The 20046-nt window shown below is 49.9% G+C and overlaps 1 protein-coding gene across 2 annotated transcripts in view; it reads right to left on the minus strand.

The window, feature by feature from the left end:
* Nucleotides 1–1866: 1866 nt before the first annotated feature.
* arhgef4 (Rho guanine nucleotide exchange factor (GEF) 4) overlaps nt 1867–20046 on the minus strand; it is a gene marked incomplete at its 5' end in the record, with an annotated part of 57553 nt that continues 39373 nt past the window's right edge. For both annotated transcript variants that reach the window (XM_080020269.1, XM_080020270.1), the window contains 10 exons: nt 1867–2809; nt 3219–3296; nt 4214–4457; nt 4822–4953; nt 5042–5171; nt 6070–6302; nt 6470–6649; nt 7263–7463; nt 7999–8178; nt 14232–14383. In XM_080020269.1, the coding sequence (XP_079876395.1) occupies nt 2649–2809; nt 3219–3296; nt 4214–4457; nt 4822–4953; nt 5042–5171; nt 6070–6302; nt 6470–6649; nt 7263–7463; nt 7999–8178; nt 14232–14383 (1691 nt within the window). In that variant the 3' untranslated portion in view covers nt 1867–2648. The remainder of the gene's footprint in view (nt 2810–3218; nt 3297–4213; nt 4458–4821; nt 4954–5041; nt 5172–6069; nt 6303–6469; nt 6650–7262; nt 7464–7998; nt 8179–14231; nt 14384–20046) is intronic.

Genomic DNA, 20046 nt, shown 5'->3' on the forward strand with positions numbered 1-20046 from the left:
AATGTTACCTCACCTTCAAAACAGTGTAGGCGCATGAAAGATTTGAATTTAAATTAAAGGAATACGTTCACCCACTATTTCAGTGGCAATTGTGATGCAGGCGAGATTCCCCTTCATGTTTTTTTTCCCCCCGTTTTGGTTCCTGAATCATTTGAGCTCTTCAGGTATCGAAGTAATTAGACGTCAGAGGGGAAACAAAGGATCCTCATCGGGGAAAATACCATTCAAATACATTTAAATGATGACCTGTCCCTTTAAACGGGTGTGCTAAGAATCTTGTTTTTCCTCCAAAATGTCAAGGGGAACATTCCTCCTGCTGATCATCGCGGAGATGGAATGACTCTGCAGGGAAGGCTCCTGAACCAGGGGTGGGAGGTTTTGTTTTTTGTTGTTGTTTTTGGTCAAATGGGCGGTTTCGTTCGGAAAACGAGCTGTTGAAAAGGAACACTGCGAAAGGGTTGCGTTCCAAAAAAACTGGATCCAACGTTGAACCAGGCGGGATAAAACAAAATGTCTTTTGAATGCAGCGTCTCGACGGAAGGACATGACCACCACCGAGCGATGGCGGCATTTGTCATATTTTAATATTCAGTAACCTCTTTAAGCTATGAACATTTAAACCTAAAGGTGAACTAAACACATGTTATGCAGCGGCGTAGCTTTATCACTATATCACATCACGCTGTGCATCGACGGCATCTCAAATGAGAAACGAGGCCAAAAGTCAAGAGCACGGGTCCTACTTGTGAGACCAGGACGCCAAACGGGGGGGAAACAAAAAAACAAAAACAAACAAACAACGAAAACAAAACAACTTGTGTGTTCAATGTTTTTTGTTCATCCTTCGAGCGAAAATGAAAATCTTAGTCCGTTGCTCGGTCTGGCGCACGCAAATATAGCGGAGGGCGCTTCACAGTATTTTTTCCACCAAAGCCATGCACGTCGTCGAGTCGTCCACGACACTTCAAAATGGCGCTTGGGAGGCGCTCGCCATCGCCGCAGGAAGGGAACGCTCGAGGGGAGGGTCGTGGATGTGTTCGGCGGGGGAGAGAGACGCCAATCTCCTTCCCCCGAGGAGAAAATATGTTCATTGGGGGTCCGAAAAACAGAACCAAACAAACGACAAGAAAAACAAACTTCAGTCCATTCATTCCTACGGAGCTGGATTGTTCCCGTCGTCGGATCGAGGCTGCGGGACGTCTTCAAATGACCCCAGTCGTGCCGTCAACATCGGTCCGACATTACAACCGGGAGGGACGTCAGTCAGGCTTTTCTTTTTTTGTTGTTTTTTTTTTTTTTTATTGAAATTGGGCTTAAAACTGAGTAAATAAGTCACGTATTTCAAAAGAATGACGTTATTGACGTTTGATGTCACCATATTCACTATCAATAAATCTATTTTTATGCAAATTATGTCCAAACCCCCCCCCCCAAAAAAAAAAAACATTCACACTTTGCAAACACTTTATGACGGGAGTTTTAAAGTCTCATCCATGGGAAATAGCAAAGGTTCAGCTGAGCAAACTACTCACTGTTGTACTGGAAAACATTTCCCGACATATTTTGTGATGGAAAACTCAAGACGCAGGTCAATCGACGGCCACTGTGGGGTCTGACTGCCCCATGCCATTATGCATTCCATGTGAATCAGGCTTTATTATGTGCGTGTGTTTGCACAAGAACACAAGCATAGCAGCGGAACTTTACATCACCAAACGGAATCTGGAAAAAGGATGCTGAAATTATATATATATATATATATATATATATATATATATATATATATATATATATATATATATATATATATATATATATTTTACAGAGAAGCGATAGGAAAAGTTATCACCACTGTTTGTTCCCCTCATTTTTTCCTCCAGATGCAGACACGTACAAACAAACAAAAACAAACAAGAAAAAAAACGACAAGAATCTCAAATCAAATCATCTGGCACTGTGAACAGTTGGCATCTGTTAAAACCCCCCCCCCCCCCCCCCCAAAAAAAAAACCCAAAAACCATTAGACAGTGGGGGGAAAAAATTAAAATAAAAACAAAAATAAAAATACTTTTGTCGTCAGGCAATGTCTTTGAGGGAAGCAGCGCAGTCCTGCACCGGCAGCAGTACAGCAGTAGTAGTAGTACCAGTCTGGGCTGGGTTGACAGGGTAGTAGTAGCAGTAGTAGTAGTAGTAGTAGTAGCAGTAGTAGTAGTACTAGTAGCCGTAGTAGTAGCAAGGTATACAATAGTCCCTTCTCCACCAAGGTTTATTCTATTTTTTTAATATTTTTATACATGTCTCCATGGAGACCATTCTCAAGTCTGATTGTTAACCAACCTGTAAAGTGCTTTCTCAAAGGGAAACAAAACAAAACTAAACTAAACAAAAACACACAAACCTTCTCCCCCGTCCTCATAAACATCTTCATCTTTACAATAAAAATCAGTATGTCAATCAGGGTGACGTTAGGCAGGGGACGAGAAAAGAGGGGGGGGGGGGTGTCAAAAAGGGGTCAAAGTTCAGGCACGAGCAGTTCCTTTTCTCCTCTCCCGCTCCCTCCGCCAGCTGTTCTTTCTTCCTTTTCTTTCCCCTCTCTCTCTCTCTCTCTCTCTCTCTCTCTCCCCCTCCCTCCCTCTCTCTCCCCCTCTCTACTGTTTCTTGAAAGGCGTCAGTCGGCCGATGTTGTGCCAGAAGGTGGAGGTCTTGCGCTTGGGCTCGGCCAGCATGAAGACCTGCTGCTGGGGCAGCGCGCTGGGCAGGGAGGGGTGCTTCTGCCGCAGGAGGAAGTCGTAGTAGGGCCTGGTCACCGCTGCGGGGCAAAGCCAGGGAGGGGGGGCGTTAAAAGGGCGGTTTTAAAGGGGGCGGAGGGAGGGCGTGGCGGCCGCTCCCTGCCGGGAGGGAGGTGCGGGGGTCGGGGGAGGCCCTCCCTCGCTCGCCGAGTGACCCGTCACGGAGCGACTCTCAGAAAATGACCAAACCTTTCGTCGCTGTGGAGCGCGCGCGCGCGCATCGCCTCGACGCGCCGCTGCAGTTCCTTCGATTCGGTCATTTACCGGGTGATATTTACCAGGTGAAAATTAATAATAATAGCATTTTTTTTTTTTACACACACACACACACACACACACACACACACACACACACACACACACACACACACACACACACACACACACACACACACACACACACACACACACACACTCTTGACTCCTCACCTTTGGGCTTTCCGGCTGGATGGCTTTTGCAGGCGTTTACCATGGCCTGCTTCTTCTGCACCTCCGTTAGAGAGAAGCCTGGAACACACAGCAGAGGACAGGTAAGTCTGCAGTCTGCTCAGTCCCCCATCACGGCCCCCTTAAACGCCGGGAGGCTTCAAACAGGTCCCGGTTCGGGCCGTGAAAGTCAAACTAGTCAGGTGTTTCAAACAAACGCAGCGGTGACATTTGTGGCACCGGCCCACACGGGTTCCGAAGAGAAGCGAAGGCGCCAAAGGGTGTTGAAAGCACCGACTGAAACGTAATAAATCTGAGGTTGGGTGCATTTTATGACCACTGGGGGGGGGGGGGTTATTAAATGTTGAAATATGAGTGGGCGCAGGGCAGCAAAGACGCGTACAGCACACACCCTGTCCACACAATCTATATCAGCCAGACAAACACAACACAGGAATGTGAGGCACAGGAATGAGGGAGGGGCGCTGACTGGCGTAACACAGTCTTATCCATTTGACAATGGATCCGTTTACAGTAAAATAACCCCACGGCACCACCGCTACGCTGTCACCTGCTAAAAAACACAGGGAGCACTGCGCTTATCATTATGGTTATCATGCTCGTAGTTCTCACTTTTTAGTGCGAAACTTGAGCTTGTTCTGATGAACGCTGAGCCGCTATTCTGGCCGGAACCGGCGATTGGTGCCGCTTTGCGATTTTGATCTTGCAACACAAATTGCAACACAGCGCAGCAACACAGCAACCACGGCAGGTTGTTTGTGTCTATATTTTTATTTATTTGTTTGCTTATAAGTTAAATGTTCTAAAATATGTAATAAAATATACGTTTTTCTAATTTATTTGAACATTTTGCTGATAATTGTTGATAAACTATCAGTCAAAACATTGGTAATCCGTGGGCTGGACTCTCCAAAATCAGGATCGGCATCGGACCCAAAAACCTGGCATCGGTTGGGCCACGGTAAAAGCCTTCTGACCTGTGTCGCGGTCGTGCTGCACCTGCCGGCGCTCGTCGGAGAAGGCGCGCAGCCAGCGCTGCTTCTGCTCGGGCTTCTTGGCGCACAGCAGGTGCACCTCGTCGCCGGCCCCCGAGCGCAACTTCAGCGCGTTCTTCACGCTCACGTTGAAGTCCTTCTCCTTGCCGTCCTCCACGTCCACCACCTCCATCTGGTCCATGTCCACCCGGCCCTTGTAGTACAGCATGTCCCGGCGCAGGAGATCCTGCGGGGGGGCGGAGGGTGGAGAGCGCCGCTAAAAGGTGCTTGGTCTTCGTCAAGGTAAGGCAGTTTACTACAAATGAAGACAGCGCTTCACCCAAACGACGGTTGGACGTGTGGGGGCCCCCCCCCCACACGTCCACACGTCGCACGTGCAAACAAAACTGAAACACTGTTTTTCTAAACACGTTTTCCGGCTCAAAAACGTCATTTTTGTTGATAAAGTGACTATTTCCTCATTGACGGCGATGGTTTTTAACGATCATTTTCTTCAATAGCAAAACAAAAACAACAGCATATGGGCTTAATGTGACGTTTAACCTGACAGCAGGGCTGTGTTGTAGCACCCCTCCGCCCGTAACTCCCACCTTCTTGCAGTACACCATCTGGTGGTCGAAGAGGAAGAACATTCTCTGCTGGCTCTTGGCCTGCGGCTGGGACAGCTTGGTCAGCTCCCCGGAGAAGATCAGGTCGGAGCTCCTGCTGAGGACATCTTCTCCCTGCGTGGGGTTAGAGTGGCACCAGAGACCCCTGTTAGGTACCGCACACACACACACACACCTGTGGTACACCGCACAAATTGCACACCTCCCAGTCCTCTATGGAGCTCTGCCACTGGGCGATCTTGTCGATGTTTTCCAGGCGCCGCTTACGCTCATTGATGAGTCTCGCCACGTTCTTCATGGCGTTCAGAGCCGCCTCCATGTCTTTGTAGTCCCTGTGGAGGCATGTGGGCCGTGTCGAGAGGGAATACATGCGTTGATTTAATTAATGAGATCAGGAGCAGAATTGGTATTTCTCATTCAATGGCGCCCCTTTGGTTAAAAAAATGTGGCCTTTCAGCCCGGTCTTTACGTCCTAACCCTTACCCTATTTGTGAGTGCTAGGGTTGCAGCGGTTACCGGTGTTGCACGGTGTTCGGGCATACACCGACTACATACGATTTCTTTTTTAAATATTATTTTACATTACATTTTACTTTTTTTAATTTTTTAAATAGAAATAAAACCCATTTAGTTCATTTTCGCATATCAGCGCATAATCATCAAATGGAAAAACTCTCATTTGTAAAATACTAAGCATGTTATCAATACTTTAGTAGACACGGTTTCTGACCGGCACAGGGGAGCGAGGGGGAGGTACGAAACAAGCGTGACAATATGTTGCCATGGTAATGCACAAAGAATAAAATATATTCAACTAAATGATTTAGTGTCTGTTATTATGTATGAGAATTTATACAAGTAATAACCCGGAGATGCAACTCTGGTGCAATCAACCGCGCCATGCGAGACCACCGCGTCCAAAATCCTCCATCTGCTTCCTCGCTGCAACAACCAAACAGCCTCCACGCCATTAATAAACAGAAAAAAAAAAAAAACACGACTTTAATATCAATCCACGGTTTTTATTTAAGCCATTAAGTGCGATATTCCAGAGAAAATGGCGTCTACCGAGCGGTGTTACCGGTCTCATGAGGTTATTAACTGGCGGGAAGAATTCCTCACTGTTGCATCCCTGGTGAGTACCACCTTAGTTCCTCTTCATCGGTTGTTTTGTAAAACTTTAAAGCTCAATATAAAAGACTTAAATAGCGCACTTCTCCCCGGACCCACCTGTGCTGGGGGTTGGTGTACTTGAGCAGCTCGGCCAGCTGCAGCGGGTACTTGCAGATCTTCTGCACCGGCGTGAGCAGGAAGCCGTCCAGCGAGATGTCGATCATCTTCTGCAGCAGGCGGCACGCCTCGAAGAAGAACACGTACTTGTTGACCTTCATGAGCCTGGAGAGCTGCACGCAGGCGTTGGGGTGGTTGTTGCAGTACTCCGAGTAGATCTGGAAATCCGTTTGCTGTGATGGCAGGGGGGGGGAGAGGTGGGGATGGCATGTTAGTGACGGCGTCGCGCCGCGTTTGTACCGATCGGGTCGACCCGAGCGTCGGCGAACAAACACCGGGACCCGGCTCGGCAGGCGAGAAACGAGCGCACGGCGGAGGCTTGGGGACGGCTCCTGCTTACGTGCTCCACGAAGCAGCAGCCAATCTCGCTGAGGTGCGGCTCCTCCTTGTTGAACTTCTTCTCCAGGCCCTTGAGGAACTTCCTCTGGAAGCGGTAGATCTCCTCGATGTTGCCGAAGATGGTGCGGAGTTGCTCTTCCGTGAACATGTCGGTCCTCTTGCGGCACTGCTTGATGTAACCCTGCGGGGGACGAGGAGTGCGTGAGGACAGCCACGCTTCTGGACGGAAGCAGATGCGTCTACATCGGCGAAGTTTGACTTTGACTTAATATGCTGTGAGGACAGCTGCCGTGTAAAGGCCGGAATATACTCCTCCGCAGATGAGCGCCTAGATTTAACAAAGCAGATGGCCTGACTCTCATAAAAAGGCGGCAGCGCCTGAAAACATGATGTGGCTGAGCAAAGAACCAATCTTCCTCGATGGAGAAGTTTGTCGTTGAGTGCTTAAATGATTGTGAATTCCCTGCTCGGTTACATTTTTGCCCATTTTTCGATGGTAAACTCAGCAACGCCCTGTGGCTCACAGGCGTGCACGTGCAGGTGTGTTGGCTGGCACTCCTGTGCACTTCGATGTACGACCTCTGCAGATATTTTTTTTTACCTGTCTTTAAACCAAAAACGTGCCTCTCTAATCTGTGGCTTATTACTTTGACAGGGAAAGTTGCGGCATTGACCAATGTCTAAACATTGACCGTGTTTGACCTACTGTAGACCTAAGTGTTGTTGTTGGGCGACACCATTCATTCACATTGCATCTGAGTTTTGGGTGGGATGGGGCTGGAGCCGACACAGACCTCGCAAATGTCCTTGAGGTGCTTGATGTAGTCGCGCTCCGTGCTCATGATCTCGTTGATGACGTTGGTCCTCATCTGCTCCTTGCAGGGCAGGCCGGGCCCCAGGATGAGCCCCAGGCCCGTCCTGTCCTCCTCGCCTGCCTGCGCCTCCTCCAGCTGGGCGAGGTACTCTTCCATGGGCTCATCCTGGTTCACACGCAACTGGGCGGAGGAGGGAGATGGGTAGTAACAGGTGAGTAACTGTTAGATGGATAATGTTAATATTCCTTGAGTAACTGTTAATATCCCTCCTTGAAACTAACCACTTGACAAAAGACAAGAAAACTAGAAAAAATAAAAAGTGAGTCCAAAACCTGGTCACCTCACCCCATACAAGCCATCTCACCGAGAGCTTTTTCGCTGCTGTTTTTTAGTTCTCTTGAGAGCAAAAGGCCCCGTGCACGAGTATCAGAGGCTATTTATGAGGCACGATCTAATGATGACTCTGTGGAAAAAGTAGGAGCTCTAAATCGGCCTATAAATACAAGAAAACCTCCAAAGATGTGTGGGCTGACGCTTCACCTTTCTCGAGAAAAGAAAAAAAACAACAACCCCAAAAAACCCCACCAATAATCAAAACCAGCTGCAGGCATTATTCGAAAGGGGGGGAATTAAGGAACACCATGTGGAGCGGGGCATTTTTCCGGCCGCATCAGCTCCGCGGGGAGAAAGGAGGCAAGGAGGCAGCGGTGCTCACCCGTACGAAGCTAGCTGGGAACCAGCCCTCGCTGTCCAGGATGCGGCCCCACCACCATTCCTTGTTGGTGGCGTCCACTACCTCGATGACGTCGCCGGCCTTGAAGCCCAGCTCCTGGTCGTCCATGGTGACATGGTCCCAGAGGGCCTCCGCAAACACCACGCTGCCATCGCTGATCAGCTGCGTGAATAACAGCACAGACGGGGGTGAATGTTAAACATTGCACTGTGCAACAAAGGTGTTTTGTTTTTTTTTGCTTCCAAATAGTGTGAAGTAATGCATACAAGTTGCACGGAACTAATGCACAGTATCGTGTTTTTATTGACCAAGCCTTTGCTAAATGCTGTCATGCAATGCAATCCAAATAGTTGTACCCAGCGTCACCAAACACGATAAGCACGAAACGGAAGGTGAAAATGGCGACGTTTAACAGTTACAAAAAAAATAAAATAAAAAAATAAAAAAGACATCCGAGCAGGGTGGCGTTTTTTTTAGTTTTTTTTACGCAAAGTCACATCAATTTGTACGAGGCGCATAGCGGAAGGCGTCACCACTTATCCAGCTGAGTTCAACTCTGACCCGCTGAAAGAGGGGGGCATCGATCGACGTGCCGGCCCTGCCCGAGTGCTGCCTGACCAGAATCAATACGGTGATAAGACGGGGCCGCAGAGAACGAGAGAGAATGGATGTGGGGGGGGGGGGGGGGGGGTGTGCATGTGTGTATGGTACAAGCTCAGAGAGAGGGAGAGTGGAGGCGATAAGGGAGAGGATGAGGGCTGAAATGGGGGAGAGAGAGAGAGAGAGAGAGAGAGAGCTTGGGCTGTTGATGGAGTCGCCACGGCGGTCATGTATACGCTGAGTCGTACGCAGACACATTTGCGCGGCGCCAGCCTGGCCTCGGCCCGCCCAGGAACCGTCTACTACGCTGCTTTTTGGGCTTTCCTTGCCACGTAGACGGAAAATACACACACGCACAGTATATAAAATATTGTGTTTGTTGTCATTCGGGCAGGTCTTCAACACCTCGTGCTAAAAACAAAGGCCAGGCTGGCTCGTTTAAAGGTTGAAATCGTTATTTTTCATTTCTGGGGATCCAGAAACTAGCCGCCCTTGATCCGTCACCGCCAGACAAAGTGGCTGTTGCTAGGCAACACTCCCACACCATCTCGCCTCTCGCCTTCATCTACTGACTCCACTTTCACAAAAGGAGATGCGTTGATGGCCGCAGCGCAGCGGCTGGATGTGAGTGCTGTTGTAAACAGAGCTTTTGTAAACAGGACATCCTGCAGTGTCCTGTCAACAGATCCATTCTCCTCATGGAAGTGTCGCTTTAGCAACGGCGGCCATTGGATTTGAGGAAAAAAAAATAAAAAGGTGTTGGAAATACAAGACAAGGCGTTGGTCCGGTCCCTGGGCGGGCCAGGCTAGCAGGGCTCTAGTGACCTCTGACCCCCCCCTACTGTTTCGGATATTGACATTGAGGAGCCAAGAAGAACATAGACAGGTTCTGGTTCCCATGGAAACGTGAATGCCAGGTCTGGATTCACAAAGGCCTCAGTGACACTTTGGCACTTTGTGTGGGGTGCAACCGAAGTAAGATCCCATCCAAAATTAAAAATAGAGACACACAATGTAATGTCAATGTAAACATCGTGCGTCACCTGATCCCTCCCTTCCTTCAGTTACGGAAACTGCTTTTACACCACTACGCTCTGATCAAACAGACCATAGATCTCGAGAGGCGTATTTATTTTTTTGTAATGTTTTCACTGGAGCAATTCACGACAGAACCTTGTTTAATTACATTGATTCAGATTCATCAAACAGTACATTTATATGGACACGCTGTTTTCAACCTGGTCCAGTTGTGGATTTTGCAGATTTTACAGGAATTTCCCGACACCAAAGGACAAGCGAGCCTGAGATACTTTGGGAAACGACCGTTGTTTTTGTCCTCAAAGACCTCGAGAGTTAGTCTTGAACTGTCAAAATACTTAATGCAATCGTTTGTTAATTTTTTTGACAGTGTTAATTGGTGGGGTGGGTATTAATCCCAAATTGCATTATCTCACTCATGCAGACAGAGTTGGTCGACAGGGGCCGTGGGACGCAGACAAACAAACACAAACAAACTTTATCGACACATACATCAATACGCATCATCACTAAACGTGTATTGCATTTGCATGTATTTCACACATGCAGGTTGGAAAATGAACATGCAAGGAATGAACAATCAGATTACATGGGATTACCTTATTTATTTTAATATGCAGATGATCTGTATATGAATCACATATCGAGAATTGACGCGCTTCTACCTCAGTTCATGTAGCTTCTGCACTTTCATCCACGGCCAGAACATCAACAAACCAGACGCATTGGGAAGCTGATTCCCAGGTGTGGCCCCTTGGGAGGTTTGGCTTTTTACCTGATTGTTTTTAGGGACGTCCTCAACTCCCATCGGCGGCAGCAGCGGTACCGTCGGGTACCGGGCGTGAAATCCTTCGGTTTCTTTTAACCCCCCTGCCACCCACCCACCGCCCCGGTTTCACGCTTCCAACGTTCCAGCGTGCGAGTATTTGGCTGTTTATTGTCTTCCCATTTTTGGGGGATTTGTGTGAAGGTCTCTATTTGTGAATATGACCCCCTCCCACCCTCCCCACCCCACCCTCCCTCCCTCCCTCCCTCCCTCCTCGACGTCTACTGGAAGGCCAGCAGGAACATCAGCACCACGTTGATGACGACCAGCAGCATCATGATGAGGAACACCACCACCTTCTGGGTTTCCGGGTGGAGGTTGCAGCGCAGCAGGGTGTTGAGGAAGCCGGCCCGCTGCCTGCCCCAGCGGCCCGAGGAGCCGCCCCCCATGCCTCCGCCCCCTCCTCCGCTGCCGCCGCGAGCCATCAGGCCTCTCCCCTCGTCCCCGTCCTCCTCCTCCTCGTCCTCAGCGCCGTCCCTCCCCCGCCGCCGCTCCCTCAGCGCCGCGCCGCCGCACCACACCGCTCCGCCCCCTCCCCCACCTCCTCCTCCTCCACTTCCTCCTCCTCCTCCTCCTCCTCCTCCTCCCCGACCCCCTCCTCCTCCGCCGCCACTCTCTCCGTTCTCTAGCGTGCCTCTCCTCCGGCGCTCGGCTCCGGCCGTCTCTCCGTCTTCTCCTGCTGCGGCCACCTTGCTGCCGACCCCCAGCTTCCCCCCACCCGCCCCCTCCTCCTCCTTCCCTCGCTCTCTAACTCGCTTCCCCCAAAACCTAAACCCAAACAACCGCCGGCCACCTCCGTGTGTGTTCGTCCTCCTCCTCTTCCTCTTCTTCTGCTCTGCTTTCGGCTGTCACCCGTTCCGCTCCTCCACCTTCGCCTCAATCGTTCTTTTCATCCGTGGCGTCCTTTGCTCGCCACCTCTCTCTCTCTCTCTCTCTCTCCCTCTATTAGTTCCTCCCTCGCTCCTCCGGTCTCACGGTCAGAACATCAGGACGGGAAGGTGGAAGGTGGGACGCAGCGGCTCTTGCGCTCCATCCTCCGTGCTCATTCCTCCACCGCTCTTCTTTGTCCTCGTTTCCTCCTTTTATTATTATTATTATTTTTTTTTTTAGATTTTTTGGAACAGATAAATAGATCCTCCGGTTCTCCGATCGCGCTAGCCTACGTTCGCCGCCGCCACCTCTGCTGTGCGAACCCAACGGCCATTGTGAGCTCCTCGCTTTAGCTTCTGCTTGTTTTTTTCCCCCCTGCTCGCTCTCTCTCTCTCTCTCTCCCCCCTCCCTCTCTCTCCTTCCCCCTGTTCCCTTTCTTCGATTTTAGGAGCCCACTTGGGCTACGACGCTGCACGCTACGGATGCCTGGAACTGCACTGCCACAGCCATCCATCTAACTCCCAGGATCACCCTCTCCCTTTTTTATTTATTTTTTTCCTCCCTCCATCCCACCCACCCCTCTGTTTTTCCGCCACCCCCCCCCCCTTCCCTCCTTTCCCTCCCATCGCATCTGCCCCGTTCTCAGCGAGCCAGCCAATCAGCCGGCGGAGAGTAGCGCGCGTATCCTGGATACCAGCGAGGTTGTTGCAGGGAGCCCTAGCAACCACGGGCAGGGAGGAGGGAGGAGGGGTGACAGGAGAGAGATGTGATGGGAGGAGGAAGGAGAGGGAGAGAGAGAGAGAGAGAGGAAGAGAGCGGTGGGGTGGGGGAGTGTAGGCCATGCAGAATAATGGACTATTCCCATGTGAAATGCTTTATGTGTGTGTGTACGTGTGTGTGCATGCATTCCGGGCGGAACAGATTTTGTGTGCCTCAGAGTGTGCATTCATTCCCCGGCAACCCCCCCTTTTATCAGCTGAGGGAATCGATCTGCAGCCCCATTTTGATTTCCCGTTGGTTTGTAAATAGGTGATAGATTGGCTGTTTTTAGCGGCCGGGGCAACCCGAGACCACCGAGCCGCTTCCTAATGTTTCCTCCTCTCTATGGGACTGACCTGGATATGCAGGTGGAACACGACGGCAACCGCTGACGCCTCAGCAAAACCCACTACGAATTAGCGTCCGTGCCGCGCAAGCGCACGCACTGATGCACTCACACACATTTTACAAGGGCAGCCAAGTTATGAATAAAACATAAATAAATGTGTGAATGTGAATGGCGAACACAGTATTACCCTCCATGTATGTGCCGTTTCCATTTTTTCCAAAGCATTTCAGTGGTGGACACAATAAATGAGTGTAGATATCCATCCATCTCTCTCTCTTTTTATAACATTCTCGTGAAAGTGAACACAGATCAAGCGCAGTCCTCCCATTTAAAAAAATAATTCAGATAGGCTGATGTAGTAGATCTTTCTTTATGAATAGGGACGTGCCAGTATCTGTTTCACCGTGTTCACATACTCTGTATTAAAATGTCAGAGATACGTGACGTTCTTGCCGTTCAAAGCCGAGACCCACCGTTCTATTTTTGAATTGTGGCGTCAGTTTCGCGTCCTATCCGAATTGGTCTCAACGAAACGGCGGATACAATAATAACAAAATAATAAGCGCACGGGGTCTCGGAGACAGGGGCGCCACTATTATTATAACTGGAGAGAAAAGGCAACCCTTCTCGTCTGTGCTGACATTTCCTCTGTTTATTTCACAACGCAGTTTTCGGCCGGTGAGCGCGGTCGTCCGTTAATTCCACAGCTGTTGCGTCTTCCCCCAGGTGTCCCGACAGACAATCGAATGAGGCGTTTGTCCGCACCGGCAGTCGCGCTGCTTTTGGACTCGTATCACTGGGCTCTGGAGGCAGGTCTCCATGACGACCAGCACGCAGCATCCTCTGCGTGTGTTACCCAGCCCTGCCTGAGCCCGGGAAGCAGCGGCGGCCATTTCTAGCTCTCTGTGCCGAGGCTGCCTCACTCCAAAATGATATCCAGAGCCTTCGAAAAAAATGTTTTTAAAAAACAAACTTGCCGTGCATCCACAGTCAGAAAGCACAGTTTTGTCGTTGACTCCTTTTTACATCTGAAATGAGGAATTGCCTCCTTGAGTTCAGAATGTGTTTACGCGCGACGGGCCCTCCCCGAATGTAACGCAGGACGAGTAGACGTGCGCGGAATGTGGAAGCTCTCGCTAAAGCCTATAACAACAGTGACAGCGAACCCCCGCAACCGCAGTGAAAGGAGGGACGTCGGGTTCAGACACGGCGTGTATTTAGGGTCGACAACCTCTCCCATTCAGTCAGAAGACTTGGGTGTTTGTGCCACCAAAGTGGGGGCGGCGTAGAGGTGTGGAGGAATTTGCAGCATTCAGTGGCAACAAAGAGCCCAGCCAACCCCCCCCCCCCAGTGGAGGCCGTAGGGGACAGGGGGTCGGGGGGCCAGCTGACTTCACCTTTTGTGCCGCTCCACCCCTGGGAGAGTCCGGGGAAATTGCATTCTAAGCCGCTGCTAATTGTTTCTGCGCGTCAGGTGGCTTGGCTGTAATCCGTGCGTGGCAAATCCGCTTTCCCGACGACCGGGAAGTGGGAGGTGTTTAGGAGGGAGAGAAAGAGAGGGCGGATGAGCCGATCCCGCCCTGAACCGGCGACGGTGCGGCCAATTAAAACCCACTTGACAAAAAGCAGCCCACGAGGGGGCGGAACGCACCTGGACACCGTCGGGCATGCGCGGCCGTTTGCGGTAACAACGACTACCTCCAGGCGTTGCCCCTGCTCTCGAAACAGGGGGGGCAGATGAGGGGGGAGAAAAGGGGGGAGGGGGGTCCTTACCTCGTTGATGGCCAGCTGCTCCCCTCCCCCGCCCCCCGGGTGTCCGAAGCGGTGGCCTGAGCCGCGGAAGTCGTCATACAGCAGGTCCTCCTCGCTGCCCAGGTCGTCGCTGAGGCCGCACTTCTCCGAGGCGCCGTCGGGGACCACGACCGCTGGAGGGCAGACGGGAAGAAAGAGGGAGGGCGGGGGGGTACAGAAAATAAATAAATAAATAAATAAATAAATACATACTCCAGTTGTTCTTTTGACCGTAGCTGGAGGAGAATCCTGCGGCAGCTGTTTAGGCTTTGTGCAGACACGCCCCACCGCTTGTCGCCGTGTATGCATCGCAGTGTGTTCCGTTCATGACGTACAGATGCATGTACGAACGGAGAAGAGGGCGGGGTCGTCTGCCGCGGTCACGGGCGAACCCAGGTGGTGCCGTGGTTACAGACGGAGCCGGGCCCTCCTACCAGCACTAAAGGGTAACGACAGGCGGTGTCAAAACTCTGAGGCTTGAAAGTCAAACTCTGAGGTGTGAACAACACCCAACCCCCGCCAAAAAAAAAAAAAAAAGAAAATTATTCAGCGTTCTGCCTTTGCTTAGGGAGAATGTGTGTCATCACCTCTGTTGGAAGCCTTTTGGGGCCAATCAGCTTTAAGAGGCAGTGACATCTTGACTGGGGATGATTGTGATTGTGATTGTGTGTGTGTGTGTGTGTGTGTGTGTGTGTGTGTGTGTGTGTGTGTGTGTGTGTGTGTGTGTGTGTGTGTGCGCACGCGGTCTTCTGGGCTGATTAGGTATGTGCCACCGTGCTACCCAAACAGCTGTGGCATGATGAGCGTCGTCTAATCTGAAGAAACATTTTCCAATCAATGCAACTACGTGGCCAGCGGCAGAACCTCTGCCAACGTCGTGAGGCCGTCGAGAATCTTTTTATTTTATTTTATTTTTTTAAAATCTTCTATCGAATCGTTTATACACCCCCCCTCCCTCCCCCCCTCCATTTTGCCTCGTTTTGGATTTCCCTTTGATGCGTCGATGTGACACAGTAGGCGCAGATGGGGCGTTAAAAAAAACATTCCCTATCCCCGTCTACTTCCGCTCAAGGACACAACTAACGCGTTGGTGTGCCCTCTCTGTGTTCTGCGGCTAACCTGGTCGGGGTTGCTAAAAAATGCGACATCAGCACGGAGACGGAGACGACGGCCGGTGATGCGTTGCTGTGGCAATAGCTTTGGGGGGGGGAAGAGAGAGGCACACCCTGGTACGCCCGAGTCAGAGTGGACAGAATGGCCGTGAAAATAAGCGTGGGCTTTTAGGGATGGGGTGAGGAGTGGTGGGAGGAAGAGTGCCTTAAAAGCATGTGGCGTGCTTTCTATTCTGAGTTAGCGAGCTCAGCGGGCGCGGTGGGGGCTCAAGAGTTCACCTCGAGGTGCGTCAGCGCATGATCTGGTAGCTCAGCACGCAGCAACATTTTCTTTGTAGCTTCATTTTCTACTTCCTCTTTCCCAGGGGTAGTTTAAGTGCAATACCCGAACCAACCATACTCACAGCCTGGCTCCAGGCCGCAGTGGCGGCCACTGGCCTCATGGAGGCAGCGTAGGACGCCTGGTTCTGCAGCACCGCCGGTTACTGGCTGACTGCTCACAGTTAATAATAATACAATAATAATAATGAATAAATAATGAATAATGAATTAACTTAATTTATGAAGGCACTTCTCAAAATATTATTGGGTAATGTATTTGAAAGGAAATAAAAAAGTTAAAACAACATTTTTAAACAAATCATGAAATATGAACTGAAATATAATATATTCATATATTTTATATAAAAATATTGTATTGCAGGTTTAATTATATAACATTTTCCTCTATTAAATATAATATTTAAAATATATTATTATAAAAAACAAGAAGGAACACTTGTATAAAAGAACTGTTAGAAGAGGAAATAAAATGCTCAGGGGTGAACAAAAATGGTAACTTAAATAAACAAGCTTTCAATTGTGCCATGAAATATGAGACAGATCTAGCAGTGTGTGTGTGTGTGTGTGTGTGTGTGTGTGTGTGTGTGTGTAAATGGCGAAGCTCCAGGTATGGAGTGGCCTTTATTTAATGGAGCCAATAAACCCGCAGTAGCAGTAGCAGTGCCCGGAGAGCTCTCTGGCCTGCGGTCGATGAAGCGGGTGGTGCAGCGGATGGAGGAGGACTAATTCTCCAATTCTCTGACACAAGGCTACAGTCAAAGCTGTGACGAGAGTGATATGTCCAAAAAAATCGACCATAATCAGTGATTATCTCATTTTTGGATAACAAAAAATATTTCCTCCCATTTCTTAATATTTTTGTAAAATTTAAATCCTGACAATGTGCGCATACATTTAAATGTAATCCTTATATATATTTAAGTAATCCTGAATTATAACCAGAAAAAAAAGACAGGTTTATCGCATTGCGCCCATATGATATCAGACCAAAAGTTGCTCAAATAAAACGTAATCAAATACTTCAGCCTTCAAATTGCGAGAAATTCTCGGTTATATCTTCTTATAATGATTCATTTAGTAAAGATTTTATTTTTTTTTTTTTTATCAAAAATTAAAAAAATATTTATCCAACGTGTATGCCAAAGTTCCTCCTGGAAGACACATCATCTTTTTTCTCTCTCGTTTTTTTTTTATCCAGCCCACTTTTTTCTCCTGGGTCACCGCTAGCAAGGAGGCCCCAGACACATGTGAGTGTGTGTGTGTGTGTGTGTGTGTGTGTGTGTGTGTGTGTGTGTGGGAGGTTACATTTTAAAAACAACAGCAAGATACAGTAGGGGAAAAAATATTCAAATTTTTGTTTGATATCATAAATGTACCCTTTCATATTAACCAGTGCTAAATTAAATAGAAAACTAAAGAAAGAGAGAGAGAGAGAGCGATAAAGTGTGTTAGTGTGTGTGAGTCTGGGCGGTAGTGTTTAATCACCCTGAGCCTCTGGATGTAGGTTAACACTGCTACTGAATCAGATTTGTCTGCATAGCGTACATTCGATACTCACTGGCATGAGCAAGTGAGTGTGTGCTGGTGTGCGTGCGTGTGTGTGTGTAGAGGAATTCAGGCGTAACAGTCGCGTTTCCATTAGTTGCGTGAGCGTGTGCTGCTGGCCAGTGACCTCCCACATGCCTGCTACCCCACAGCCTCGTGAGCCGACCACTCCGTTCAACTACACGGCCCAACACTGACTTGGCCTCCTAACCCGGGACGTGGTGGTGGTGGTGGTGGCGGCGGCGGGGTTAAGTTACCCTGAGCAGAGCAGAGGGTCACGTGGCGACGCCGAGCGACGACGCCACGGCATTTCGCCCCTTTTCTCTTGAATGGCCAGCGTAGGCCGCGTGCAGAAAGAAAAATGTGACCCTCACTGTGTGTTTTGTTGACACCGAACCGGCGGCCGACAGCGCGCGGAGCCGACTCAGTCCAAAGATTTCAGGAGTCCAGTCAGCAGTGAAAACACTGAACTGGTGGCAAAACCAGAGGTTGTTTGTGTAAACACAGCAGTGGAGCTACAGTAGCCACATGTGTGGTTCAAGTGACCAGCTTCAGGCCTGCACAGCATTGGTTTGCTTGCGTGCACACCCCTGGGGGTGTGTGTGTGTGTGTGTGTGTCTGAGAGTGTGTGTGTGTGTGTGTGTGTGTGTGTGTGTGTGTGTGTGTGTGTGTGTGTGTGTGTGTGTGTGTGTGTGTGTGTGTGTGTGTGTGTGTGTGTGTGTGTGTGTGTGTGTGTGTGTGTGTGTGTGTGTGTGTGTGAGAGCAGGTGCTCTGTAGCCCACACAAGAACAGAAGAGCATAACGCACGCCTGAGACGAGGCACATCAAAAACGGCGGACGCGATAAATTCAGGTGATCTCGGTCTCGACATTTAAAACGCTCTTCTCTTCAGCCGGACTCAACAAAACGCGTCACGGTTCGTCACGGTTCTGGAGCGTTGCCGCGGGGTCACCGGCAACCGTGAGGAACGCGTCACGACCACCCTGTTTCAAAGTTTCCTGGCTGAGCGGCCAGCACTAGCTCACTTAAAAAAAACATTGGTCAATGGCTGAACTTTGATGGGCTTAAATTTGTTTCCCCTTCTGGAAACCCGGAAAAATCTGTGATTTCTCAAATCCCCCTTCTTGAAAACTTTCAGGAAAAAAAAAACAAAAAAAAAAAACTGTTTTGAGAACCGGTTTCGGTCTCATTTGATTCCCGTTGAATAATTTTGTTTCATTTAATTTCCTTTCATTTCCGAGATTGCGTTCGTGACGGCTTCTTATGAATGTTTTGCAAAGTGCCGTTAAAAGCATTACCATCGTCACCACACAAGATCAAACTGACAGTGTTTTAGCCGAGAAGCTCGCCGCCAATGGCTCTTTCGGTGCCGGCTCTCCCGTTCTCGCTTCCCAACCCCATTCGCCTCCTTCGCTGTCCCAATAATCTATCCATCTCTCGTCCCCCCCTTTTTTGGGGTCCGTAACGTGCGACGGGAACACACCCTGGAACAGTTGCTTTAGATGGCTGTCTGAATGCCTTTGACAGGGGGGGGCTGAGTGAGCTGCGGTGCAAACGACAGAGGATCAGCACAAGGTATCCAGGTTTAGCTAATGCCTCACGAGGATCCTGGTGTGGCTCAAAGTCACCGTTTAATTCGGGGTCGCGGAGGCCTCGATTATTGTTTGACTGAATCATAGCCCTGGAGGCTTTACTGTCGGAGTAATTCATGCTGCACACGTTAGCTCCCATCCGATTTTAATAAAAGCCGGCGGTGCAGAAATCAACTTTTTTTTTTGACAGTGCAACGCGACAGATTTTGCGCCACGGACGGCTTCTGGCCTTTGTGAAGGGTTTCAAATTAAGTTTCCTGCTGTGCAATAGAAGCAAATCTAACGCTGCGGCATGATTATGTCCTGACGGTTGGACGGCAAAAAGACGACCCGCCGGCACTTGCGGAGAAGCTCCAGCTTGTTTGCCGAAGCCCCTCCTGTGAGGGGGAGGTCTCTGAGAAGCTGGTCAAGATTCAGAAACCAAGGACACGCTGCCGGCAACTGCGGCGTGGCATACTTGAATCCATTCACCTCCTCCGGGTGCAGCAGAGGAGGCGGAGGTACGTGCGCGCACGCACATACCAATGTGCACCGGGCCCGGGCGGCACCTGAATGCATTGAACGGGATTTGAAAGGGGAAAAAGAAATCGAGCGGAGTGCCCCCTCCCCCTGCCGAATAAAGATTCCCTGAAAAGCTATCTGGACAGAATTAAGAGCCTTTGATAGCTCACGTTTTTTTTTTTAAATCTCCTGCTTCAGCTAATGGAGCTACAGAGGATGATAAGAGTTTCATCCAACCCCGGGGAGACCACCGTGACTTCTGTGGTCCAGCCCACCTGGGTCCATGAGGGTGGAGAACAAAAAAAAAAGTCAAATTACTTAAATGGCTTTTCCTGACTTCAGAGGGGGGGGTGACGAAAGCTACAGGAATGGCACGGTGACTTGGAACTGGCGGGCGGAAACGTAAGGTGGCCTGCGGTCGCGGGAAATGTGATTAAGTGTGAAAATGCGATGAGGTCTTGGAGCGGACCGTGACGGCCGCCCACTCCTCAACCACGCCAACCACACTGCTGCCCAGGCAGAGGCAGCAGGGACGCACGCGGAGGGGTACGACAACTGAACCCTATTCTTGTTACTCGCAGGTAGACGCCCACAACCACAACACAAACCCAACCGCAGAGTCTCATTCAGAGAGCCCCGGGCAAAGCTGCCCTGCGGCGAGAAATAACAGATTGCTGCCAAGCCTGCCGCTCGCCGTTTCCATTA

This window comes from Zeus faber (genome assembly GCF_960531495.2).
Source record: "Zeus faber genome assembly, chromosome: 19".
Classification (NCBI taxonomy): Eukaryota; Metazoa; Chordata; class Actinopteri; order Zeiformes; family Zeidae; genus Zeus; species Zeus faber.